At 38.6% G+C, this 23,299-nt stretch overlaps 1 protein-coding gene across 1 annotated transcript in view; it reads right to left on the reverse strand.

Moving 5' to 3' along the window:
* Nucleotides 1–551: 551 nt before the first annotated feature.
* LOC150083230 (E3 ISG15--protein ligase HERC5-like) overlaps nt 552–23,299 on the reverse strand; it is a 144,903-nt gene continuing 122,155 nt past the window's right edge. The window contains exon 6 of the mRNA XM_090378441.1: nt 552–727. Within this exon, the coding sequence (XP_090234567.1) occupies nt 552–727 (176 nt within the window). The remainder of the gene's footprint in view (nt 728–23,299) is intronic.

A 23,299-nucleotide genomic window follows, 5' to 3' on the forward strand; every position in this document is an offset into this window, starting at 1 on the left:
TATTTTGTAAGTTACTAACTGCACCTTTTAGCATTTCTCAAATGCTGCACCAAGGTACCTAGGATTGCACTGATGAGGTACCAATAAGTACCAAATTAGCACTCTGGTGGGGTGGTACTACACACTAGTAAGTAACATTATACTTCTCTTTTTAAGGAAGTCTTACTTATTAGGAGTGCAGCATAGGGCTACTTGTTGTGGTAGTTACAATTTGGGAGATCAATGCCTTTTTGTAAGGCTTTGCTTCTTTCTTAATCTGGATATAAAATATGGATGTAAATCCCATCATGGCTATTACTTTTCATTTTCTGTAACAGATGGTTTGAACATTTGCAGATTAAACAAAGAGCACAAATTGTAATGTTATGTTTTCTAGAAGTCAATGGCATGAAAAAAAAACAGTAAGATATGTAGTTTGTATGAAGTGCATATATACACATCTGTGTCTGCCACTTCCTCAACTGATCGAACAAAACATTCACTTACAACATTAAATATTTGTATATAACCCACAATGCAGAAAGGGTTCTGGCACTTATGGATAAATAACTTTATTTTCTTTTTCTAGGGGAGAGTTTAACTAGTGTTGTCCATCTAGAACATTTGATATGTTTTGCACCAAAACCTAAAGGAAGTGGAACATTAATAAACTGGTCAACTGCAGAAATATCATGCAAACCGAGCTGACCATAACCATTCCATCCACAGGTCCAGAGTTGGCCATCCTCTGAAAGAACAAAATTCATTAAATTAAATTACAGTTTAATAATGTAATTTTTCAAAATGGGATATTATCCTATGTCTGGGTTCCCACTGATTTCAAAGACATCTATAATAAAAAGAAAAAAATAGCAGCAGACTATACATTATTTACCTTCTGAATGTTCCAAAAATATGTTTATTAATTATTTTTTAAAGCTTTGCATCCAGCAATTGTGTCCACTTTATTAATGAGGGGTTTCATTTCTTTTTGATGCTTCAGCTTTCCTCTTACAAAGCAATCTTTGTATATGAATAATCTTTGACAATAGAAGGTGTAATTATTTCATTACTTCCCTTTCTAAAGTTTAATTTATAAAGTTCAGAAAGATAAAAAATATTCAAAAATAATTTATAAACCTGCTAACAAAAATATTTAGTTGCATTCTAACAAGTATAAATGTATGTATATTCAATAATAAGTGATAAATAAGAGAATGGGAAATAAGTTGGGTACTACAGTAAACTGTAAAAGGTGCCTCTTTTATATTTTCTAAAAACATATAAGAATGTTTAATTTATATAGCTGACTACTATTTTTCATGATTACATATTTGTATACTTTGTTATGATATTTAATTTTTGAGAATAAAGTTCTACTATAAATTTTTTAAATCCCTCTCTTTTTTAAGACTGATTTAATAACAATGTCAGCTTAATGGTTATTTCCCTGATTTGTTGCGATATGTCAGCAATCTGGTAATGTAAATTTTTTTGTGTAGATTGTGAATAGATTTATAGAATTAAATATACAATTATTTTATGTAAATACTCTTTTCACTGTTATATGCTTTACTCTCCAATTGGACATAACAGAAATTTCCACTTTTTACTACTAGTGTTCCAAGGGCTACATATACAAATGTGACTTTTACAATTGACAATAAACATAATAACAGTGAGTGAAAAAGGAAGAAAAAAAGATCTTGAAAATGTGTGACAGTTTGAAACTTTCTTAATGAAGAGGTTTAATTATTGCTGGAATAATACATTTTATTGAAATTGATATGCAATGCTAGTTAAATAGTTTATTGCAAGTTAAAGTTCAGTTTTCCACCAATTAGGATGACTGGTGGGTGTCAGCATTTCTTTAACCTTCCTGTGACACCAAATTGCAAATAACTTTTTTGTGTGCCACTCACTTTGCAGGTTAAAAACAACAACAACTAATTTAAAATTATTCACTTTCTTCATGGCAACTTACTTTTTAATCTTTTATTAGCACAAATGTGAAATATCATTTTTTTATATATTGGAAAAATATTTTAAATTAATTTTTAAAAATAAAACCTTCCCTGTGACACACTTTGCACATGCATGTTTTTATAGCATGTTTTTTTTAAGTTCATATTTGGATGCTAACTGCAATGCTAGTATTAGTAGTGGAAAACAATGCAAGAAAGAAATCAAATTAAGCAACAGCCAAAAAAAAAAAAAAAAAAAATTCCACATTGTCTATCTATCCCCTCCAATGACTTGTCTAGTTATTGCTTGAATTTATTCAAACTGCTCAGCTACACAACAATGGATGGAAGTTTGTTCCAACCATCAACTACCTGCTGGCTGAAGGTAAGCTTTTGAAAATCTAACCTGCAACTATCCTTTCTCAATTTGAATTTATGGCCACCTCATGTGTGTAGTCTGAGCAAGAGTAAGAAAGCCATCAGCACTGAGTTTGTCCAATCCATTCAAAGCCTTAAACACCTCAATCAGATTATCTGCAAGATGATCTGATTGAGGTGTTTAGGTCTCCATATGCTACCATTTTCAGAAGTGAAGCCTAGCTTGCTAAGGAGACCCTTTTGTTCCATTCACCAATCTTGTTGTCCTTCTCAGCACCTATTCCAGAAGATCTACATTCTTTCTAAAATGAGGACTCTGAACCTGTATGCAGTATTCAACATGCAGCTTAACCACTGCCCTGTAAAATGGAATAATCACTTCATTATCCTTACTAGCAAAGTTTCTGTATATCATTGGCAAAACCCCACGGATTGTCCTGGCACCATGTCTGCACTGCTCAAAAAACTTCATATCTAACTGCACAATTACCATCAGGTCTTTTTCATTTTGGAACTACCCTGAGTGTAGTACCATACATATGGTATGTTAGTCTGGGATTACTCTACCTTTATGCAGTACCTTGCATTTGTCAATGTTAAACTTCAACTGCCATTTCTCGGCAATTAATCTTTCTAGATCTTGTTGCAGTAGCTTACCTTGATTACTGTTATTAAACCCCTGCCAACCTTTGTATCATCTGCAAACTTGGACACTAAGTTTGATACGCTTTCATTAATATCATTAATAAATACAGAAAACAGTGTACCCTACAGGACCCCAATAATAACATTAGTCCATGAAGAGCAGTGTCCACTGAAAACCACTCTGTTTTCTACCACTCAACCATCCCTTTATCCATAGTAGTGACTTCCCGTTAATGCCACACTGCTCCAATATGTGCAGTAGTATTAGTAATGGCCGAATGGTGGAAGAAAGCCTATGGCTTATGCTGCACCAGACAAAAAAAAAAAAAAAAAAAACCAGAATAAAACAATGATAAAAAAAATTAAAAAATAATAATTAATAAAAGAAAAGGAAATTAAACCTATCATCATATGCACTTCCCTCACCCGAAGGTACTATCCAGATGACCTTTGAATTTCCCCAAACTGTTAGCCTCTACCACCCATGTAGGCAGCTTATTCCAGTAATTTATAACTTGCTGGCTAAAATAAAACTTCCTGCAGTCCAATCTAAACATTTCCCCCCCCGTAACTTGAATTTATGTCCCCTAGTTCTAGCATCATTTATAATCTTGAAAATTCCATCCTCATTTATTTTACTGATGCCTCTCAGAGCCTTAAACACCTCAATCAAATCTACTCTCAGGTGTCTAGTTTCCAAACTCTGCAACCCACATATTTGAAGTTTTTCTTCATAATGACGCCCTTTTGCCGATATCACCAGGCAAGTTACCAGTCTTTGCACCCTTTCAAGAAGCTCGATGTCTTTCTTTAGGTGCGGTCTCCATACTTGAACACAGTATTCCAAGTATGGTCTAACAAAAGCCTTATATAATGGGATTATCACGTCCCTATCTCTATTGAAAAAGTTCAATAGATCATCGATAGGACACCATGGGCCTTCCTTGCAACCTGTTTAGAATGCTCAGAGAATTTCATGTCTGACCGTATCGTAACACCCAAATCCCTTTCCTCCAGTACTGGGTTTAGTACTGGAGGAAAGGGACTTGGGTGAATAAGGGTTATTTTGGGATTACTGTTTCCCAGATGTAATACCTTACACTTTGTTGGATTAAAACATAGCTGTCATTTTTCTGACCATTCCTGAAGTCTGAGTTTCTTCAGAGACCTAGACAGACTTCAGGAATCATTAACTACTCTACCAATTTTAACCTCGTGCCCTCTATCCCTTCATCGATGTCGTTTATGAAAATTAAAAACAACAGTGGTCCTAATACTGATCCTTGGGGAACCCCACTTCTTACATCAACCCAATCTGAGGAATAGCCATTTATCACAACCCTCTGCCTCCTGCCCTGAAGCCATCCTGCTATCCATCTAAGGATTTTCCGAGTGATTCCAACCTGTTCCAGCTTATAAAGCAACTGCTCATGTGGGACTGAGTCAAAAGCTTTGCTGAAATCTAAATAAACAATGTCGAAATTATTCCCTAAATACAGCTCGTGAGTGACCCCTTTCAAAATAGTCTTTTATGACAGTATAAAAAACTTTCCTGAAATTCAAGTATATGATATTAAAATTAATTTCTGCATCCAGGTCCTTTGTTACTGCATCATAGTATCCAACCAGACTCTTCACAGAAGATCGCCCCTTAAAAAATACATGCTGTGACTGCAGTATAATTTGAATTCCTGTCTAGATGGTACTACATTACTTCTTTAACTAGACTTCATTATTTTCACTGGAACAGAAGTTAAACTAACAGGTCTATAATTACTCATGTCACTTTTTTCATCCCCTTTGTGAATGGGAATATATATTTGAACATCTGCAGTCCATGGGGACCTCCATAAATCCCAAGATACTCCCATAATTATGGCTATTGGTTTGCTTGCCGCCTTTGCATACAGGCCTCCAGAACTAAAGTATACAGTATTAAGGTTACAGCCTGACCACTGCCTTGTACAATTGGGATAATCACCTCCTTAGACCCTGCTTGCAAAGTTTCTGCATATCATTGACAAAACCCCATGAGCTGTCCTCAAGCTAATGGAAGTGCTGTGGCTCAGAGCAGAACTGAGGGGGGGGGCAGTTGCCCTCTGAAGCACAGCCTTTTAAGATGCATTGTTTGCTTGATGTTTGCAGAGCAATCGGGTACGGGACATGATACTGCCAAGGGGGATGCCTTTGTGTGTGCGCGATGCAAGGAGTGTATCGATATCAGACAACAACTCGGCGTTCTTGTGGGCCTATATGAGAGCTTGAAGGACAGGGTGGATGCCCTCGAAGAAACTAAATTGAGGGGCCATCAAGCTCTCAGCTGCCCACATCAACGCCAGAGCTTGCACTTGGGCATCGCGTGACACAGAGGCAACCCCCAAGGCAGAATGCGTTGGTCCCGAAGGAACTAGTAGTTGTTGGTGACTCTATTGTCAGGGAAACGGGGAACATGCTTTGTAAAAAAGATAGGTGGAACAGTACCAAGGTATGTCTGCCAGGGGCAAAGGATGATGACGTTGTAGAGCGAATATCATCTTTTAAGGGCACAAAAGGTGATATAGTTGTACACGTTGGCACTAATAATATTAAGAGTAGGAGACCGGCAGAATTACTTAACAAGTACAGGTCACTGTTGAAGAAAAGCCGAGAATTAGGGTTGAATTTGAAAGTGTCTGCAATTCTGCCCAGACACGATAGGAGGGAGTATATGATGAGAGCCTTGTCGATCAATTCGGCCCTGGAAAGATTGTGCAAGGCTCAAGGGGTAGAATTTTTTTCATCCTGGACTGTACTTGTTAACAGGAGAGATTGCTTCTACAGGGATGGGATACACTTAAATAGAAAGGGTGCAAGAATATTTGCTGATGCTATCGAGGCAGTGTTAGGTGGGTCGGAAAACTGCTAGCTTGGGGGGAGACAAAGACCAATAGATTGACAGTAGCCACTAGCAGAGGTGAAAGAGATTCTTGCACTGCTTCTATTAGAATGAGCAGAAGCCTGAAAAACAAGATGCATGGTATTTCAGAGACTGCTGGGAGCCATTGTGGTACAAGTAAACACATGGGTTGTGTTAGGGTAGCTAATATTAGAAACAGGTGCAGGTATACTTGCGTGTACACCAATGCTAGGAGTTTAGTAAATAAATTTGATGAATTTGAGGTATTGCTCAAAACATCAAAGGCAGATATTGTTGGGATATTCACACATGAGACGTGGTGTCACACAGATATAAGGGATGCAGAACTGCAATTTGGGTAGTACAACGTCTACAGAAAGGATAGACAGGATAGGAAGGGGGGAGGTGTTATGCTATTAGTTAAGAAACACATAAAAACCAAGGAAGTGAAGCCAGTCGACATCGCTGGACAGTGCAGTGTTCAGTCAATTTGGTGTGACATAAGCATTGGGAGATCAAAATTGAGAGTAGGAGTGTGCTATAGGCCTAATGACTCTGATGAGTATAATAAGGAACTGTACAGGGAAATAGAGTGGGCCAGTAAATCAGAGAGTCTTATAATGGGAAATTTTAATTTCCCAGATATTGACTGGAATTTGGGGGCTGGTTACTCACACACTAGCAGGGCTTTTGTGGATTTATTGGATGATTGTTTTCTACATCAGCATGTTCGGGAGGCAACTAGAGGGAGTAATACTCTTGATTTGATTATCAGCAGTGATTCTTCATGCATTAAGAATCTGCAGATAAATGAACCACTAGGTGGCAGTGATCACAGTGTGCTGAAGTGGGATTTACTCAAAGAGGTAACTACCATTAGGGGTAAAGGGAAGGGTTATTGCTTCCGTAAAGGCGACTACGATGGACTGAGACAGTATTTAAATTCTATACAGTGGGACCAACTGATGATGTTACCAACAGCAAATTCAAAATGGGAAGCATTCAAAGATCTTATCTTGGAAGCTACTAGGCTTTACATACCAACTAAGAAACATTGTTCAAGGTTTAGGCCAAAATGGATGTCAGATGAACTAATGAGGCATATGGCAGAGAAGAAAAATGCATGGGATACTTACAAATTAACACATGACACAGAAGCCTATGATAGATACAAGTTGATATGCAACCAAGTTACAAAGGAGGTTAGGCAGGCGAAGGCAGATTACGAGAAATCCTTGGCAAGGGATGCAAAGAAAAACAGCAAAGAGTTCTTTACTTATGCAAACTCTAGAAGGAAGTGGATGAATCAGATTGGTCCACTTCATATTGATGGGTCAACTGTTGATGATCCTGCTCAGGTAGCTAACAAACTAAATGAATATTTTGCATCGACATTCACACATGAGGAGTTATTCAGCAAGGGGAATGCCAGAGGTGTATTCAACTCTAGCAGTAAGCTACAGAATCTTGAAATAACTGGGAGTAAAGTGGAGGAGAAACTGTTGAAGATAAACACAAGAAAGGCACCCGGGGTGGATGGGATCTATCCAGTTATATTAAAGGAGGCAGCAAAGGAAGTAAGCAAACCCTTAGCCATAATTATGAGAGCTTCCTTGGACTCAGGGGAGGTACCCATAGACTGGAAATGTGCAAATGTGACCCCCAATTCACAAAGGAGGATCAAAGGCTGACACAAGTAATTATAGACCTGTGAGCTTAACTTCTGTTCCAGGAAAATTAATGGAGGCACTGGTTAAAGAAGCACTGCAGGATCATTTAGACAAGACTTCAGTTATAGCTCAGACACAGCATGGTTTTGTTAAGGGGAAGTCTTGCCTGACCAACTTGATTGGATACTATGATGCAGTCACAAAAGAACTGGATGCAGGGAATAACTTTGATATTATATACTTGGATCTTAGAAAGGCTTTTGATACTGTTGCACATGGAAGACTGCTACACAAATTGGAGCAGTGTGACATTGGAGGCAAATTGCTGCTATGGATAAAGGGGTGGTTGAGGGGGAGAAGACAGAGAGTGGTAATCGATGGACACTGCTCATCGTGGACTAATGTTATTAGTGGAGTCCTTCAGGGCTCAGTGTTGGGTCCATTATTGTTTTCTGTATTTATAAATGATATTGATGATGGTATATCAAGCTTAATGTCCAAGTTTGCAGACGATACAAAGGTTGGCAGGGTTGTCAAGGACACTACTGACACTATGCTGCTGCAACAGGATCTGGAAAGGTTGAGCAGATGGGCTGAGAGGTGGCAAATGAAGTTTAACATTGACAAATGTAAAGTACTACACATGGGAAACAGCAACCCCAGAGCAACGTATCAACTCTGTGGTACTACACTGACAGTGGTAGAGAATGAAAGGGACCTGGGGGTGGTTGTGCAGGCAGATATGAAGTTCTCTGAACAGTGCAAACGGGCTGCAAGAGTAGCTCATGGAGTATTGTCAATGTTATACAGGAATTTTTCCAGCAGGGATAAGGAGGTGATTATTACATTGTATAAGGCAATGGTCAGGCCACACCTAGAGTACTGTATACAGGTCTGGAGGCCTCATTTCAAGAAGGATGTAGAGCTGCTGGAACGAGTACAGAGAAGGGCAACAAGATTAGTGAATGGAACAAAGGGGTGCTCTTACGAAGAAAGGCTTAAGTTTTGCAAATTACAGTGTCTGGAGACTAGGCACCAGCGAGGTGATCTGATAGAGGTGTATAAAGCCTTGAATGGTTTAAGCATGCTCAATGCTGATGGGATTCTTCCTCTAGCTCAGAAAAATCACCTGAGAGGGCATAAATTCAAATTGAGGAAAGACAGATGTAGGATAGACGTGCGGAAATTTGCCTTTAGCCAGCGGGTGGTTGGTTGGTGGAACAGACTTCCATCCCTTGTGGTGGAGGTTGATAGCCTAAATAAGTTTAAGGCTCAGCTGGACAGGTATTTTGAACGAACAGAGGGGTGAAGTGGAAGTGGGTTTTTTTTTTTTTTTTTTTTTGGCTGATGCTGCATAAGCTTGCTTTCTTGCATCAAATGCCTCTACTAATGCTAATGCTAATAATTATGGCTATTGGTTTGCTTACCTCCTTTGCATACAGGCCTCCAGAACTAAAGTATACAGTATTAAGGTTACAGCCTGACCACTGCCTTGTACAATTGGGATAATCACCTCCTTAGACCCTGCTTGCAAAGTTTCTGTATATCATTGACAAAACCCCATGAGCTGTCCTGGCAGCAGGTCTGCATTCCATATCTGAGCGCACAATCAGAGAACTTCATATCTGACTGCATAATTATCCTCAGGTCTTTTTCAGTTTCCACTACTTTGAACATATTTCCATACAGTTGGTGCATTAGTCTGGAATTACTGCTACCCTTATGTAGTACCTTTCTTTTGTCAAGTCAATGTTAAACTTTGGTTGCCATTTTTCAGCCCATCTGCCTAATTTTTCTATATCTTGTTGTAATAGCACACTTTGTTTACTGCATTAACCATGTTGCCAACCTTTGTTTCATCTGCAAACTTAGACATTAAGCCTGATATACCTTCATTAATATCATTAATAAATATTAAAAACAACAATGGGCCAAGGACTAAATTCTGGAGGACTCCATTAATATTATTAGTCCAAGAAGAGCAGTGTCCATTAACAACCACTCTCCGTCTTCTCCCACTCAACCATCCATTTATCGACAGTAGCTGTTTGTTTGTTTGTTATTGGGTTTTTAGGAGCATTAGCAACTAAGGCCATATTGCTCCGGGATATGCGGTGGTCATTCCCTGACCTTTCCGCATTTTCCGTATTTGGTGGTGACGGGCTCGAACCCCGGTCTAATCAAGAAGCGTGTGCTATGCACTGCTGCTCCTTCCCACCTGGCTACGGAGGCGCTGCTCGACAGTAGCAATTTGCCCTCAATGGCACACTGCTGCCATTTGTACAGTAGTCCGTTTTGTGCAACAGTATCAAAGGCTCTCGTAAAATTATTAATAGTGCCATATAATCCATGAAAGCAAGCTTATAAAGGATCAATAAAAAAAAAAAAAAAAACAAACCTACAATTACATCATCTGTCCATCTCATCCAATAGTTTGTCTAGTTCTTCCTTGAATTTATTCAAACTATCTACTTCCACAACAACAGATGGAAGTTTATTTCAACAATCAACCACCTGATGCTCAAGGCAAACTTCCGCTCAGCTATTCTGCAATCATCCTTCCTCGATTTGAATTTATGCCCTTTCCTGTGTGTAGTCCCAGAAGGAGGAGGATGAATCGCATCAGCACTTAGCTTGTTCAATCCACTCAAAGCCTTAAAATCAGATCACCTCGTAGGTACCTAGTCTCCAGACTCTGCAATTTGCCGAAATGAAGCCTTTCTTGTTAAGAGCACCCCTTTGTTTTCCTCACCAATCTCAATATACTTCTCTGCACCTGCTCAGTAGCTCCACATCCTTCCTAAAATAAGGCTTTCAGACCTGTATGCAGTACTCAAAATGTGGCTTGACCTCCTTACTCCTGCTAGTAAAGTTCCCGTATATTGACTGACTGCACAATTTTCCTTGGATTTTTTTCATTTCCCGCTACTCTGGGTGTATTAACACACATTTAGTATATTACTCTGGTTACTCTCAGCTTAACATAATCCCTTGCATTTGTCGACGTTAAACTTCCATTGGTATTTCTCAGTCTATCTGCCTAATTTTTCTAGATTTGCTGCAGCAGCATACCCTCATTATTGTTGTTAACCATTCTCCCAACCTTTGTATCATCTGTAAACTTAGACATTAAGCATGATATACCTTCATCAGTATCATTAATAAATAAAGAATTTATTTATTAAATTCTTATTTAATATTTATTAAATTAATAAATTAATAATAAAGTGTCTATTGATAGCTACTCTGTGTTCTCCTACTCAATCATTTCTTTATCAATGATAGTAACCTGCCTTTAATGTCACAATGCTTCAGTTTATAGAGCAGACAATCAAAAGCTTTCGTGAAATAGTACATGATATCAAAATTATTTTTTGCATCCAGTTCTTTTCTTTCTGTGGCATAGTATCTAAGCAGATTAGTCAGAGAAGATCGCCTCTTAACAAATGCATTCTGTGACTGATGTATAAATGCACACTTGTCTGGGTGATTCTGCAATATATATTATTATTAGCTGTATGGTGCAAGGAAGCCAGAGGCTTTTGCTGCACCAGCCAAAAAAAAATTGAGTTATCCTGTGTGTGTGTGTGTGTGTGTGTGTGTGTGTGTGTGTGTGTGTGTGTGTGTGTGTGTGTGTGTGTGTGTGTGTGAGAGAGAGAGAGAGAGAGAGAGAGAGAGAGAGAGAGAGAGAGAGAGAGAGAGAGAGAGAGAGAGAGTCAGAAGTAGAAGGAAATCACCAAGAAAGAGAAGAATGATGACTGATGACATCCAGCTCAGGACCCCTGGGTGTGCCAAGCCCATACTCCCCAGATGTGAGCCCCTGGGGTTCTTTAACCAGAGATTTACATTATTTTCCCTAGAACAGAAGTTCAGCTAACAGGGCTGTGTAATTACTCATTTCACCTTTTGATTCTAGCTTTGTGAAGTGGGGATACATTTGCACATCTCCAGTCCACAGGGACTTCTACTGAATTCAAAGATGTTTTCATAATTATAACTAAGCATTTGCTTACCTCTGTTGCTGCTTTCCTTAATATAATTCGATAGACCTAATCCATCACAGATGCCCTTTCAAGTTATGCTACAACAATTTCTCTTCCACTTTCCTCTCAGCCATCACAAAATTATTTAGCTGCCTGGTGGATTTTTATTCACTTCTGGGATTTCCCTCCCTAAAGAACATATGAATATAAATGCAAAATACCTATTCATTTTGTCAGAAACCTGAGCAGAATCATCAACAGTTAAATCATCGAAATCAAGTGGATCAATGTGATTCAACCCCTTCCTTCTACTGTTAATATAAGTAAAGAAGTCTTTGTTGCTTTTCTTGGCATTCTTTGCCAGAAACTTCTAATCTGCCTTAGCTTGCCTAACCTCCTTTGTGACTCAATTACAGACTAGTTTATATCTGCCATAGGCTTCTATATCACCTGGTAATTTATAAATTGCCCCATGCATTTTTCTTCTCTGTCACGTCTCATCAATTCATCTGACATCCATTAAGTCTAAGCTTGGAATAGTATTTCTTAGTTGAAAAGCCTAGTAGTATCTACAATAACTTTCCTGACTGCTTCCCATTTACAATTTCATGTTGGTAACATCATCAGATGGTCACAATGTATAGAATTTAAAAACTGAGACCAATAAATTCACCCTTACCAAAGCAAAATCCCTTCCTCTAATCTTTTGTAGTAGTTACTTCTTTAAGTTAATCTCACATTCACACACTGTGATCACTAGATATTGCATTATATGCACTAAAAACAGGTCAAATATGTACCAAAATGCTAATATATGCACTATAATTTTTACTTTTATTACTCGTTTATTGAAATTAATTGAACTACACTTTCTTTGTATTCAACATGTTAAAGTAAATAAAACCATTCCTGAAAAGTTTTAACACCTTTTTTAAAAGTTTTCCCTTTCAAATTCATACCTGGAACAATTTTTGTTACAAAACACAATAATATATTTCTTGAAGTGGCCCATTGTAAATTTGTGGCATTTATTGTCCAAGATAATTTTATATGCAGAGAATGACCTTTCTACGGAAGTGATTGCACTGTATTTAAAAAAAATATGAGATTCTGAAGCCTCACTTCAAATGGAAGTTCATTTTCTTTCACATTAATAAATTCATCGTTTTCCTTAAAGTGTGAAACCTTGAGTTCTTTTCTAACACATTATTGTATTTTTGGAACTTTAGAACCCACATTTAAAGTTTGGTTATACAACTAGGTAACCAGCTGAAATGGGTCTGGATGAACAATAAATGTTTTCTAGCCAAAGAATCAGAAAGCACTGCCTTAGCACTATCAATAGCCGCTGAATGTGTGATATCTAAGGAATCAACAAATTATTTTATAGAATCTAAATTTTTAGCATAAAATGATGCTGACTGTAACCATATTCCCCATCTTGTGGAACAGGATCAGGTGGGAGAGGAAAACTAGGCAGTATATTTCTTTAAGTTGCTAATCCCAAGGGCTTTTTGACAAAATCTTTTTAATACTAGAAATAAGTTTGTCAATTTCACCAAAATTCTCCTGAATTGCCTCTGCCAAGCTATGTTAGCCATGGGCTAAGCAAGTAAAATGGATTAGGTTTGGATAGAAAACTTGTAATGCAAAAGTGGCATTAAACTCTTTCACTATGGGTTGATTCTGCCCATAATAATAGCTACAAGTCAATATGGACGTGATGGTACTGCATCTCATTTTCCACTCATAAAATATGCAATACAGCAGCCACAAATTTCTGCCATTTTGTCAATGGACATCCAAATATAGGTTTGTCTAATATCTTGACGAATTTCGCAAATAATATCTCATCATAAACAGCATTAAGGTAATGCTTTCTCAAAGTATATTCATCTGGAATATTTTGATTTAAACAATATTTTTCAAAAATTGCTTGAAGGCTCGACTGTTTACCTTACTGAAAGGTGTAGTGCTGTTTACCAGAGTGAGACATAAATTCTTTGAAAAATCACTTTTTTCTTTTTGAAGTGCATGACTTGATTAAAAGCGACTACTCTGGAAATTTTTTCTTTGCCTGGCCATAATACGTGATGCTGTTTTAACATGTTGGTCGATCTCGATTTTTTCTTGCATGGAATGGCAAACAACACCGAACACAATAATGCCATCCATTGTAAAATCTTTTCCATGATTGGCAATCTACTATTCCATACAAAGTTTTGTAACAGATTTAGTTTTTGGCATGTTTAAAGAAAACGTTTCACTTGATGTATTCAATAACAGGAGATAAATAGCAAAATAGTATTAAAGCATTTCCTATGCACATTTGAAAAATTTTCCCTCAGTGAAATATTATTCTACACTAATTTAATTGCAACAGTGACTTGTTACATAGTTCCAAGATCAATATTTGACAAAATTATCAAATTAAGGAATATGCAGTATTGCTTGTAATATTTGTGCCTTTAAATTTTTTGCCTTTAACTACTGCTACCTCTCTCTTCATTGTCCACTGTAGAACTACGTGTTCACTTCATGCTACTGGTTACTGTACTGTTAGCCCTATTATGTCATCTGGTTCATGGGTGATGATCAGGTCTAGAATATTCTTTTCCTTAGTATTTCCCTGACATGTTGATACAAATAATAACCATCTAGTTGAATTTAAAAAATTTTGTCCCCCATGTCGAGTTTCCTACCCATTTGCTCCAATCAATTAGAGCAAATTAAAATATTAAGATAAGAAGCATGACCCCCACCACCCCTTCTATCTGCCCTATCTTTCCTAAATACAAATATATATACCAGATTGCATTGTAAGGGAAAAAATTGAAGCATTTTTCCTGTTTTTTAATTTTTATCATCTAATTTTTTTTTTAAATATGAAAATATCAAATAAAATTAAAGTTTACTTAAACATCAAAATAAAATTCATATCTAAAATCATTATAAGGTTTACTTTCAGTGTGACAACTGGGCTTGTTTCTCTTTGCACAAATGTTGAATTTTTGATACACATACACACAGTTCTTCCACAGACAGAACACTATTTCTTTCTTTGCTTTTAATGTTTGTCAGGTATGAGAAAGCTTGTTCAGAGGGGAAGTTCACTGCTTTTTCTGATATCACAGGATATACGGAGATCTTTTCTTATTGAAATCCAAAACACATCAGGTGACATTTCATTGAATTTTATCTTCAAAGTTCAATCACACTGTAGTTGTCAGTTGTTCTTGCAGAAGATCGAGTAAATTTTATGAATTTGGTGAGAACTGAACAAAAGGATTCCTAACTCAGTCATACATTTCTGATGACAAGGAAGTAAAGTATTGGTCAAGCTTTTCTATCTATTCCATTAATTTCCCTGGAAGAGAAGTTAAGCTAACAGGTCTGTAAATATTGCCTTTTGATCCCCCTTTGTGAATTGCATTAGCATTAGTAGAGGCATTTGATGCAAGAAAGCGAGCTTATGCAGCATTGGCCAAAAAAAAAAAAAAAAAAAACCCACTTCCACTTCACTCCTCTGTTCGTTCGAAATACCTGTCCAACTGAGCCTTAAACTTATTTAGGCTATCAACTTCCACGACAAGGGATGGAAGTCTGTTCCACCAACCAACCACCCGCTGGCTAAAGGCAAATTTCCTCACGTCTATCCTACATCTGTCTTTCCTCAATTTGAATTTATACCCTCTCAGGTGATTATTCTGAGCAAGAGGAAGAATCCCATCAGCATTGAGCATGCTCAAACCATTCAAGGCTTTCTACACCTCTATCAGATCACCTCGCTGGTGCCTAGTCTCCAGACACTGTTATTTGCAAAACTTAAGCCTTTCTTCGTAAGAGCACCCCTTTGTTCCATTCACTAATCTTGTTAACCAACCAACCACCCGGTGGCTAAAGGCAAATTTCCTCAAGTCTATCCTACATCTGTCTTTCCTCAATTTGAATTTATGCCCTCTCAGGTGATTATTCTGAGCTAGAGGAAGAATCCCATCACCATTCAGCATGCTCAAACCATTCAAGGCTTTATAACCTCTATCAGATAACCTCGCTGGTGCCTAGTCTCCAGACACTGTAATTTGCAAAACTTAAGCCTTTCTTCGTAAGAGCACCCCTTTGTTCCATTCACCAATCTTGTTGCCCTTCTCTGTACTCGTTCCAGCATCTCTACATCCTTCTTGAAATGAGGCCTCCAGACCTGTATGCAGTACTCTAGGTGTGGCCTGACCATTGCCTCATACAAGGGAATAATCACCTCCTTATCCCTGCTATAAAAATTTCTATATATCATTGACAATATACCATGAGCTACTCTTGCAGCCCGTCTGCACAGCTCAGAGAACTTCATATCTGCCTGCACAACCACCCTCAGGTCCCTTTCATTCTCTACCACTGTCAGTGTAGTACCACAGAGTTGATACGTTGCTCTGGGGTTGCTGTTTTCCATGTGTAGTACTTTACATTTGTAAATGTTAAACTTCATTTGCCACCTCTCAGCCCATCTGCTCAACCTTTCCAGATCCTATTGCAGTAGCATAGTGTCAGTAGTGTCCTTGACAACCCTGCCAACCTTCGTATCGTCTGCAAACTTGGACATTAAGCTTGATATACCATCATCAATATCATTTATAAATACAGAAAAAATAATGGACCCAATACTGAACTCTGAGGGACTCCACTAATAACATTAGTCCACGATGAGCAGTGTCCATTGATTACCACTCTCTGTCTTCTCCCCCTCAACCACCCCTTTATCCATAGCAGCAATTTGCCTCCAATGCCACACTGCTCCAATTTGTGCAGCTTGTTTGTTATTTGTTTGTTATTTGGTTTTTAGGAGCATTAGCAACTAAGGCCATATTGCTCCGGGATATGCGGTGGTCATTCCCTGACCTTTCCGCATCCTCCGTATTTGGTGGTGACGGGCTCGAACCCCAGTCTAATCACCAATTTGTGCAGCAGTCTTCCATGTGCAACAGTATCAAAAGCCTTTCTAAGATCCAAGTATATAATATCAAAATTATTCCCTGCATCCAGTTCTTTTGTGACTGCATCATAGCATCCAATCAAATTGGTCAGGCAAGACTTCCCCTTAACAAAACCAAGCTGTGTCCGAGCTATAACTGAAGTCTTGTCTAGATGATCCGGCAGTGCTTCTTTAACCAGTGCCTCCATTAATTTTCCGGGAACAGAAGTTAAACTAACAGGTCTATAATTACTTGTGTCGCCCTTTGATCCTCCTTTGTGAATTGGGGTCACATCTGCACATCTCCAGTCCATGGGTACTTCACCTGAGTCCAAGGAAGCTCTCATAATTATGGCTAAGGGTTTGCTTACTTCTTTTGCTGCCTGCTTTAATATAACTGGAGAGATCCCATCCACCCCAGGCACCTTTCTTGTGTTTATCTTCAACAATTTCTCCTGCACTTTACTCTCAGTTATTACAAGATTCTCTAGCTTACTGTCCGAGTTGAATACACCTCTGGCATTCCCCTCGCTGAATAACTCCTCATGTGTGAATGTCGATGCAAAATATTCATTTAGTTTGTTAGCTACCTGAGCAGGATCATCAACAGTTGACCCATCAATATCAAGTGGACCAATCTGATTCATCCCCTTCCTTCTAGAGTTTACATAAGTAAAGAACTCTTTGCTGTTTTTCTTTGCATCCCTTGCCAGAGATTTCTGGTAATCTGCCTTCGCCTGCCTAACCTCCTTTGTCACTTGGTTACAGATCAACTTTTGAGGTTTATGTATCTATCATAGGCTTCTGTGTCACGTGTTAATTTGTATGTTTCCCGTGCATTTTTCTTCTCTGCCATATGTCTCATTAGTTCATCTGACATCCAGTTAGGCCTAAACCTTGAACAATATTTCTTAGTTGGTATGTAAAGCCTAGTAGCTTCCAAGATAAGTTATTTGAATGCTTCCCATTTTGAATTTGCTGTTGGTAACATCATCAGTTGGTCCCACTGTATAGAATTTAAATACTGTCTCAGTCCATCGTAGTCGCCTTTACGAAAGCAATAACCCTTCCCTTTACCCCTAATGGTAGTTACCTCTTTGAGTAAATCCCACTTCAGCACACTGTGATCACTGCCACCTAGTGGTTCATTTACCTGCAGATTCTTAATGCATGAAGAATCACTACTGATAATCAGATCAAGAGTATTACTCCCTCTAGTTGCCTCCCGAACATGCTGATGTAGAAAACAATCATCCAATAAATCCACAAAAGCCTTGCTAGTTTGTGAGTGACCAGCCCCCAAATTTCAGTCAATATCTGGGAAATTAAAATCCCCCATTATAAGACTCTCTGACTTACTGGCCCACTCTATTTCCCTGTACAGTTTCTTATTATACTCATCAGAGTCATTAGGCCTATAACACACTCCTACTCTCAATTTTGATCTCCCAATGCTTATGTCACACCAAACTGACTCGACACTGCACTGTCCAGTGATGTCGACTGGCTTCACTTCCTTGGATTTTATGTATTTCTTAACTAATAGCATAACCCCTCCTCCCTTCATATCCTTTCTGTAGACGTTTTGCTCCCCAAATTCCAGTTCTGCATTCCTTATATCTGTGTGACACCATGTGTCTGAAATCCCCACAATATCTGCCTTTAATGTTTTGAGCAATACCTCAAATTCATCAAATTTATTTACTAAACTCCTAGCATTGGTGTACACGCAAGTATACATGCACTTGTTCTTTTTCTTAGCTACCCTAACACAACCTATGTGTTTATTTGTACCCCAATGATTCCCAGCAGTCTCTGAAATATCCTGCATCTTATTTTCCAGACTGCGGCTCATTCAAATAGAAGCAGTGCAAGAATCACTTTCACCTCTGCCAGTGGCTACTGTTAATCTATTAGTCCTTGTATCCCCCCAATCTAGCAGTTTTCCGACCCACCTAACACTGCCTCGACAGCATCAGAAAAAATTCTTGCACCCTTTCTATTTAAGTGTATCCCATCCCTGTAGAAGCAGTCTCTCCTGTTAACAAGTACAGACCAGGGTGAAAAAAATTCTACCCCTTGAGCCTTGCACAATCTTTCCAGGGCCGAATTGATCGACAGGGCTCTCATCATATACTCCCTCCTATCGTGTCTGGGCAGAATTGCGGACACTTTCAAATTCAACCCTAATTCACGGCTTTTTTTCAACAGTGACTTGTACTTGTTAAGTAATTCCGCCGGTCTCCTACTCTTAATATCATTAGTGCCAACGTGTACAACTGTATCACCTTTTGTGCCCTTAAAAGATATCCGCTCTACAACGTCATCGACCTTTGCCCCTGGAAGAGGTTGCCCCTGGTCCTGTTCCACCTATCCTTTTTACAAAGCATGTTTCCCGTTTCCCTGACAATAGAGTCACCAACAACTACTAGTTCCTTTGGGACCAGTGCATTCTGCCTTGGGGGTTGCCGCTGTGTTGCGCGATGACCAAGTGCAAGCTCTGGCATTGGTGTGGGCAGCTGAGAGCCTGATGGGCCCCCTCACTTTTAATCCTTCGAGGGCATCCACCCTGTCCTTCAAGCTCTCATATAGGCCCATAACAACGCTGAGTTGTCGCCTGATTTCCTTACACTCCTTGCATCGTGCACACACAAAGACATGGCAGTATCATGTCCCATACCCGTCTGCTCCACAAACATCAAGCAAGTAGTGCATTTTAATAGGCTGTGATTCAGAGGGCAACTGCCCCCCCCCCCCCCCCCCCAGTTCTCCCCTGAGCCACAGCACTCCCATTAGCTTGAGCCTTTTGCTTTGCTGTTCTGGTCTGAGTCATGATTTTGATTTAATTTCAATAAAATTTCAATTTCAGTACAAAATTAAAACCCTAAACTTGTATCCCAACACAGTTATAACGCTATATTTATGTTTCAGTATTGAGTGTTATCTACGAAATCCATTTATATAACTTCCATATCAAGTTAAGTATTAATTATTTATTTTTTACTAATTATTTATGTTATGTAACCTAGGTCATTATACGTACAGTTAAGAGTACAATTTAATTGACAATGAAGTTCAACAAGATTAATTATCTGATTAATTGACAATATTATGTACTATACTATACTATATTAAGCTTATGCTATCTAGTTCGAGATATTTTGTATTGCGTAACAATGGCGGCATTTTACGAACGGTAAACACGTGGATTTGATACCCTTTCCGATACTAAATAATACCTACAAAATCTCTATCTAAGTTACTTTAAACTAAGTATCATAAATAGGAATATAAAACTACTCTAGAAAATAAGTTAATATGCCAATTTAAGCTAATAAAACAGAAAATAAATCAGAAAAAACTTCTCTGTTCCAGGAGCAACAAAAATCTATGTTCGCACAGGCTACTCTTGTTCTCAAACCTTCAACAGGATACATTGAGGATACAAATTGAGGATACATTTGCACATCTCCAGTCCACAGGGACATCCCCAAATCTAAAGTTGCTCTCATAATTAAGGGTAACGGTTTGCCTTTAATATAAATGGATAGATTCCATCCACTCCAGATGCCTTTCTTATGTTCAACTTCAACAATTTGTCTTCCACTGTCCTTTCAGTTATTACAAAATCATTTAGCTCTCTGTTAGAGTTTGTTAAACTTCTGGCATCCCTTTCCCTAAAAGAATTTCTCATGTGTGAATGTAGTTGCAAAATACCTATTCAGCTTGTTAGCAATCTTAGCTGGTTTATCAATGATTAAACCACTGACATGAAGACCAATGTGATTTAACCCCTTCTTTTCTACTCTTAATATAAGTAAGAAGTCTTTGCTGGTTTTCTTTGACTTCTTGTAATCTCTCTTTGCTGCCTAACCTCCTTTTTGACTTGATTGCAGGCTATTTCATATCTACCAAGGTTTCTGTAGTGCCTGATAATTTATATAAATCCCATGCATTTTCCTTCTCTGCCACATGTCTCAACAGTTCATCTGACATCCATTTAGGCCTAAGCCTTGATCTGTATTTCTTTGTTGGTATGAAAAGCTTAGTAGCTTCTACAATTATTTCCCTGAATGCTTCCCATTTAGAATTTGTTGTTGGTAACATCATAAGTTTGTCCACTACATTTTTGTAAAGGAGACCACTGAAGTCTCCTTTACAAAAACAAAAACCCTTCCCTTTATCCTTTATGGTAGTTACATCCTTAAGTAAATCCCACATCAATACACTGTGGTCACTGTCATCTAGTGATTCTTTTATCTGAAGATTCTCGATGCACGAAGAATCACTGCTGATAATTAGATCAAGAATATTGCTCTCTTTTGTTGCCTCTTACACATGCTGCAGTAGAAAACAGTCATCCAATAAATCTACAAAACTCTTGCTAGTGTGTAAGTGACCACCCCACAAGTTCCAGTCAATATCTGGAAAGTTAAACCTCCCATTATAAGACATTCTGATTTACTGGCCCACTCTTTTTCTCTGTACAATTGTTCATTGTAGCCATCATAGTCATTTGGCTTATAACACACTCCTACCCTCATTTTTGTTTTTTGGAGTGCTTATATCACACCAAACTGACTCAACATTGCACTGGCCCCATGTCTACTGGATGCACTGCCTTAGATTTTATGTGTCTTTTAACTAAGAGCTTATCCCCCTCCTGTCCTGTCTGTCTTTACAGTGATCCCCATATTCAAATTCTGCATCCCTTATATATGAGAGACAAGAAGTCTCTGATATTCCCACAATGTTTGCATTTAATCACTTGACCAGCACTTCAAATTCATTAAATGTATTTATATGCTCCTAGCATTGGTGTACATGCAAGTGTACTTGAACCTATTCTTACTCTTAGTTACCCTAACACAGCCCATGTATTTCCTTGTTCCATGATGACCCACAGCAGGCCTCGAAATCCCCAGTACCTTGCTTACTGGGCTGCTGCATGTTCCAATAGATGTAAGAATCACTTTCCTTCTGTTTGCAGCTACTTTTAATCTATTAGTCAATGCATCTCCCCAAGAATAGCAGTTTTCCGACTCGCCAACACAGCCTTATACAGCATCATCAAATATTCTTGAACCTTTTCTATTTAAGTGTATTCCATCCCTGTGGAAGCAGTCTCTCCTGTTAACAAGCAGACCGCACCGAGAAAAATTCTACTCCACCAGCCTTGCAAAATCTCTCCAGGGCTGAACTGAATGACAAGGCTCTCATCATGTACTCTCTCCTATCGCGTATGGGCAGAACAAATTTAACCTTAGCTCAACTTTTTCTGTATTACTCTGTACTTGTTAAGGAAGTTCTCATATCTCCTTCTCTTAATGTCATTGGTGCCAACATGTACAAGCATAACCCTTAAAACATGACATCTGCTCTACAATGTCATCAACTTTTGTCCCTGGAAGACATACCCTGTTCCTATTCCACCTATCCTTTTTGCACATTATATTTCCTGTTTCCCTGACAATAGAGTCACCTTCTGTGAGACCAGTGCATTCTGCCTTGGGGATTGTTGCTGTTTTGCCTGATGCACAAGTGCAAGCTCTAGGGTTGAGGTGGGCAGCTGAGACCATGGTGGATCCCTCAACTTAATTCCTTCAAGGGCATCTAACCTGTTCTTCAAGTTCTCATAAATCTCCATTAAAATGCTGAGTTGATGCCTAATATCTTCACACTCTTTACATTGGACACACGCAAACACATCCCCGTTGGCACTATCATCTTCCGTTCCAAATAGATCTGCAAACATCAAACAAGCATTAAATCTTGTGTGGCCATGATTCAGAAGAATACTGACCCCCCCCCCAGCAGTGCGTAGCACACGCTTCTTGATTAGACCGGGGGTTCAAGCCCATCGCTACCAAATACGGAGCATGCGGAAAGGTCAGGGAATGACCACCGCACTGGAGCAATATTGGCCTTAGTTGCTAATGCTCCTAAAAACCAAACAACAACAACAACTTAGTACCGCACATGGGTTGGAGGTTGAGAAGACAAAAGAAGACATTTGTTAACATTAGACTTAAATAACAGTGTCTATGGAAGTATCTGTAGAAGAGGCATGCAGCAGAAACAGTACGTCTATGAGACAGCGTGTGGAGAGGCTCTGTTAGAGATGAATCATTAATTAACTTAACTGCCCTCTTCTGAATGGAATCAAGAAGCCTGAGAGAGGTTTTGGGGGCACCACCACAGATGTGGGAACAATATTCCATGGTAGGGCAGATTTGCGATTTGTACATAGTGAAAAACTGTTTGGAAGAAAAGCAAAAGAGAAAACCAAGTTTTTTAGAAGAAGAGGAAGCAATATTTGTAATCTGCTTGTGCCAAGAGAGATTAGAAGTCAGAGTAATCCCCAAAAGAGATATATCATCTTGCCTAGAAATCGGAGTGTCAGCAAAGATAAGAATAGGAGCAGAAGAATCTTTTTTGCGAGATATAAGACAAGACTGAGTTTTAGAAGGATTGAAATCAACTAAGTTGTCTTTGCTCCACTGGAGAATTACCTGGAGATAGGCATTTAAGGAATTGGTAGTGGATATTCAAGAAGTTGAAGCTGGTTGAGAAGGGCGAGGTTTCTCAAACTGGAAAGTGGTATGCAATATGCTATCATCGGCAAAACTACGGATAGGATTTACAGTCAATGGAAGAAGGTCATTAATATACAAGAGGAAAAGAGTGGGGGAAAGAACTGAACCTTGGGGACACTGCCATTAGTGGAGAAGACAGAAGACAGAGACCCATCTACCATCACCCTCAGTGAGCAGTGAGAGAGAAACTGGATAACCAATTATAAAAAACAGTTGACA

The sequence above is a fragment of the Mastigoproctus giganteus genome, chromosome 7, assembly GCF_048544385.1.
Source record: "Mastigoproctus giganteus isolate SK-2022 chromosome 7, ASM4854438v1, whole genome shotgun sequence".
Classification (NCBI taxonomy): domain Eukaryota; kingdom Metazoa; phylum Arthropoda; class Arachnida; order Uropygi; family Thelyphonidae; genus Mastigoproctus; species Mastigoproctus giganteus.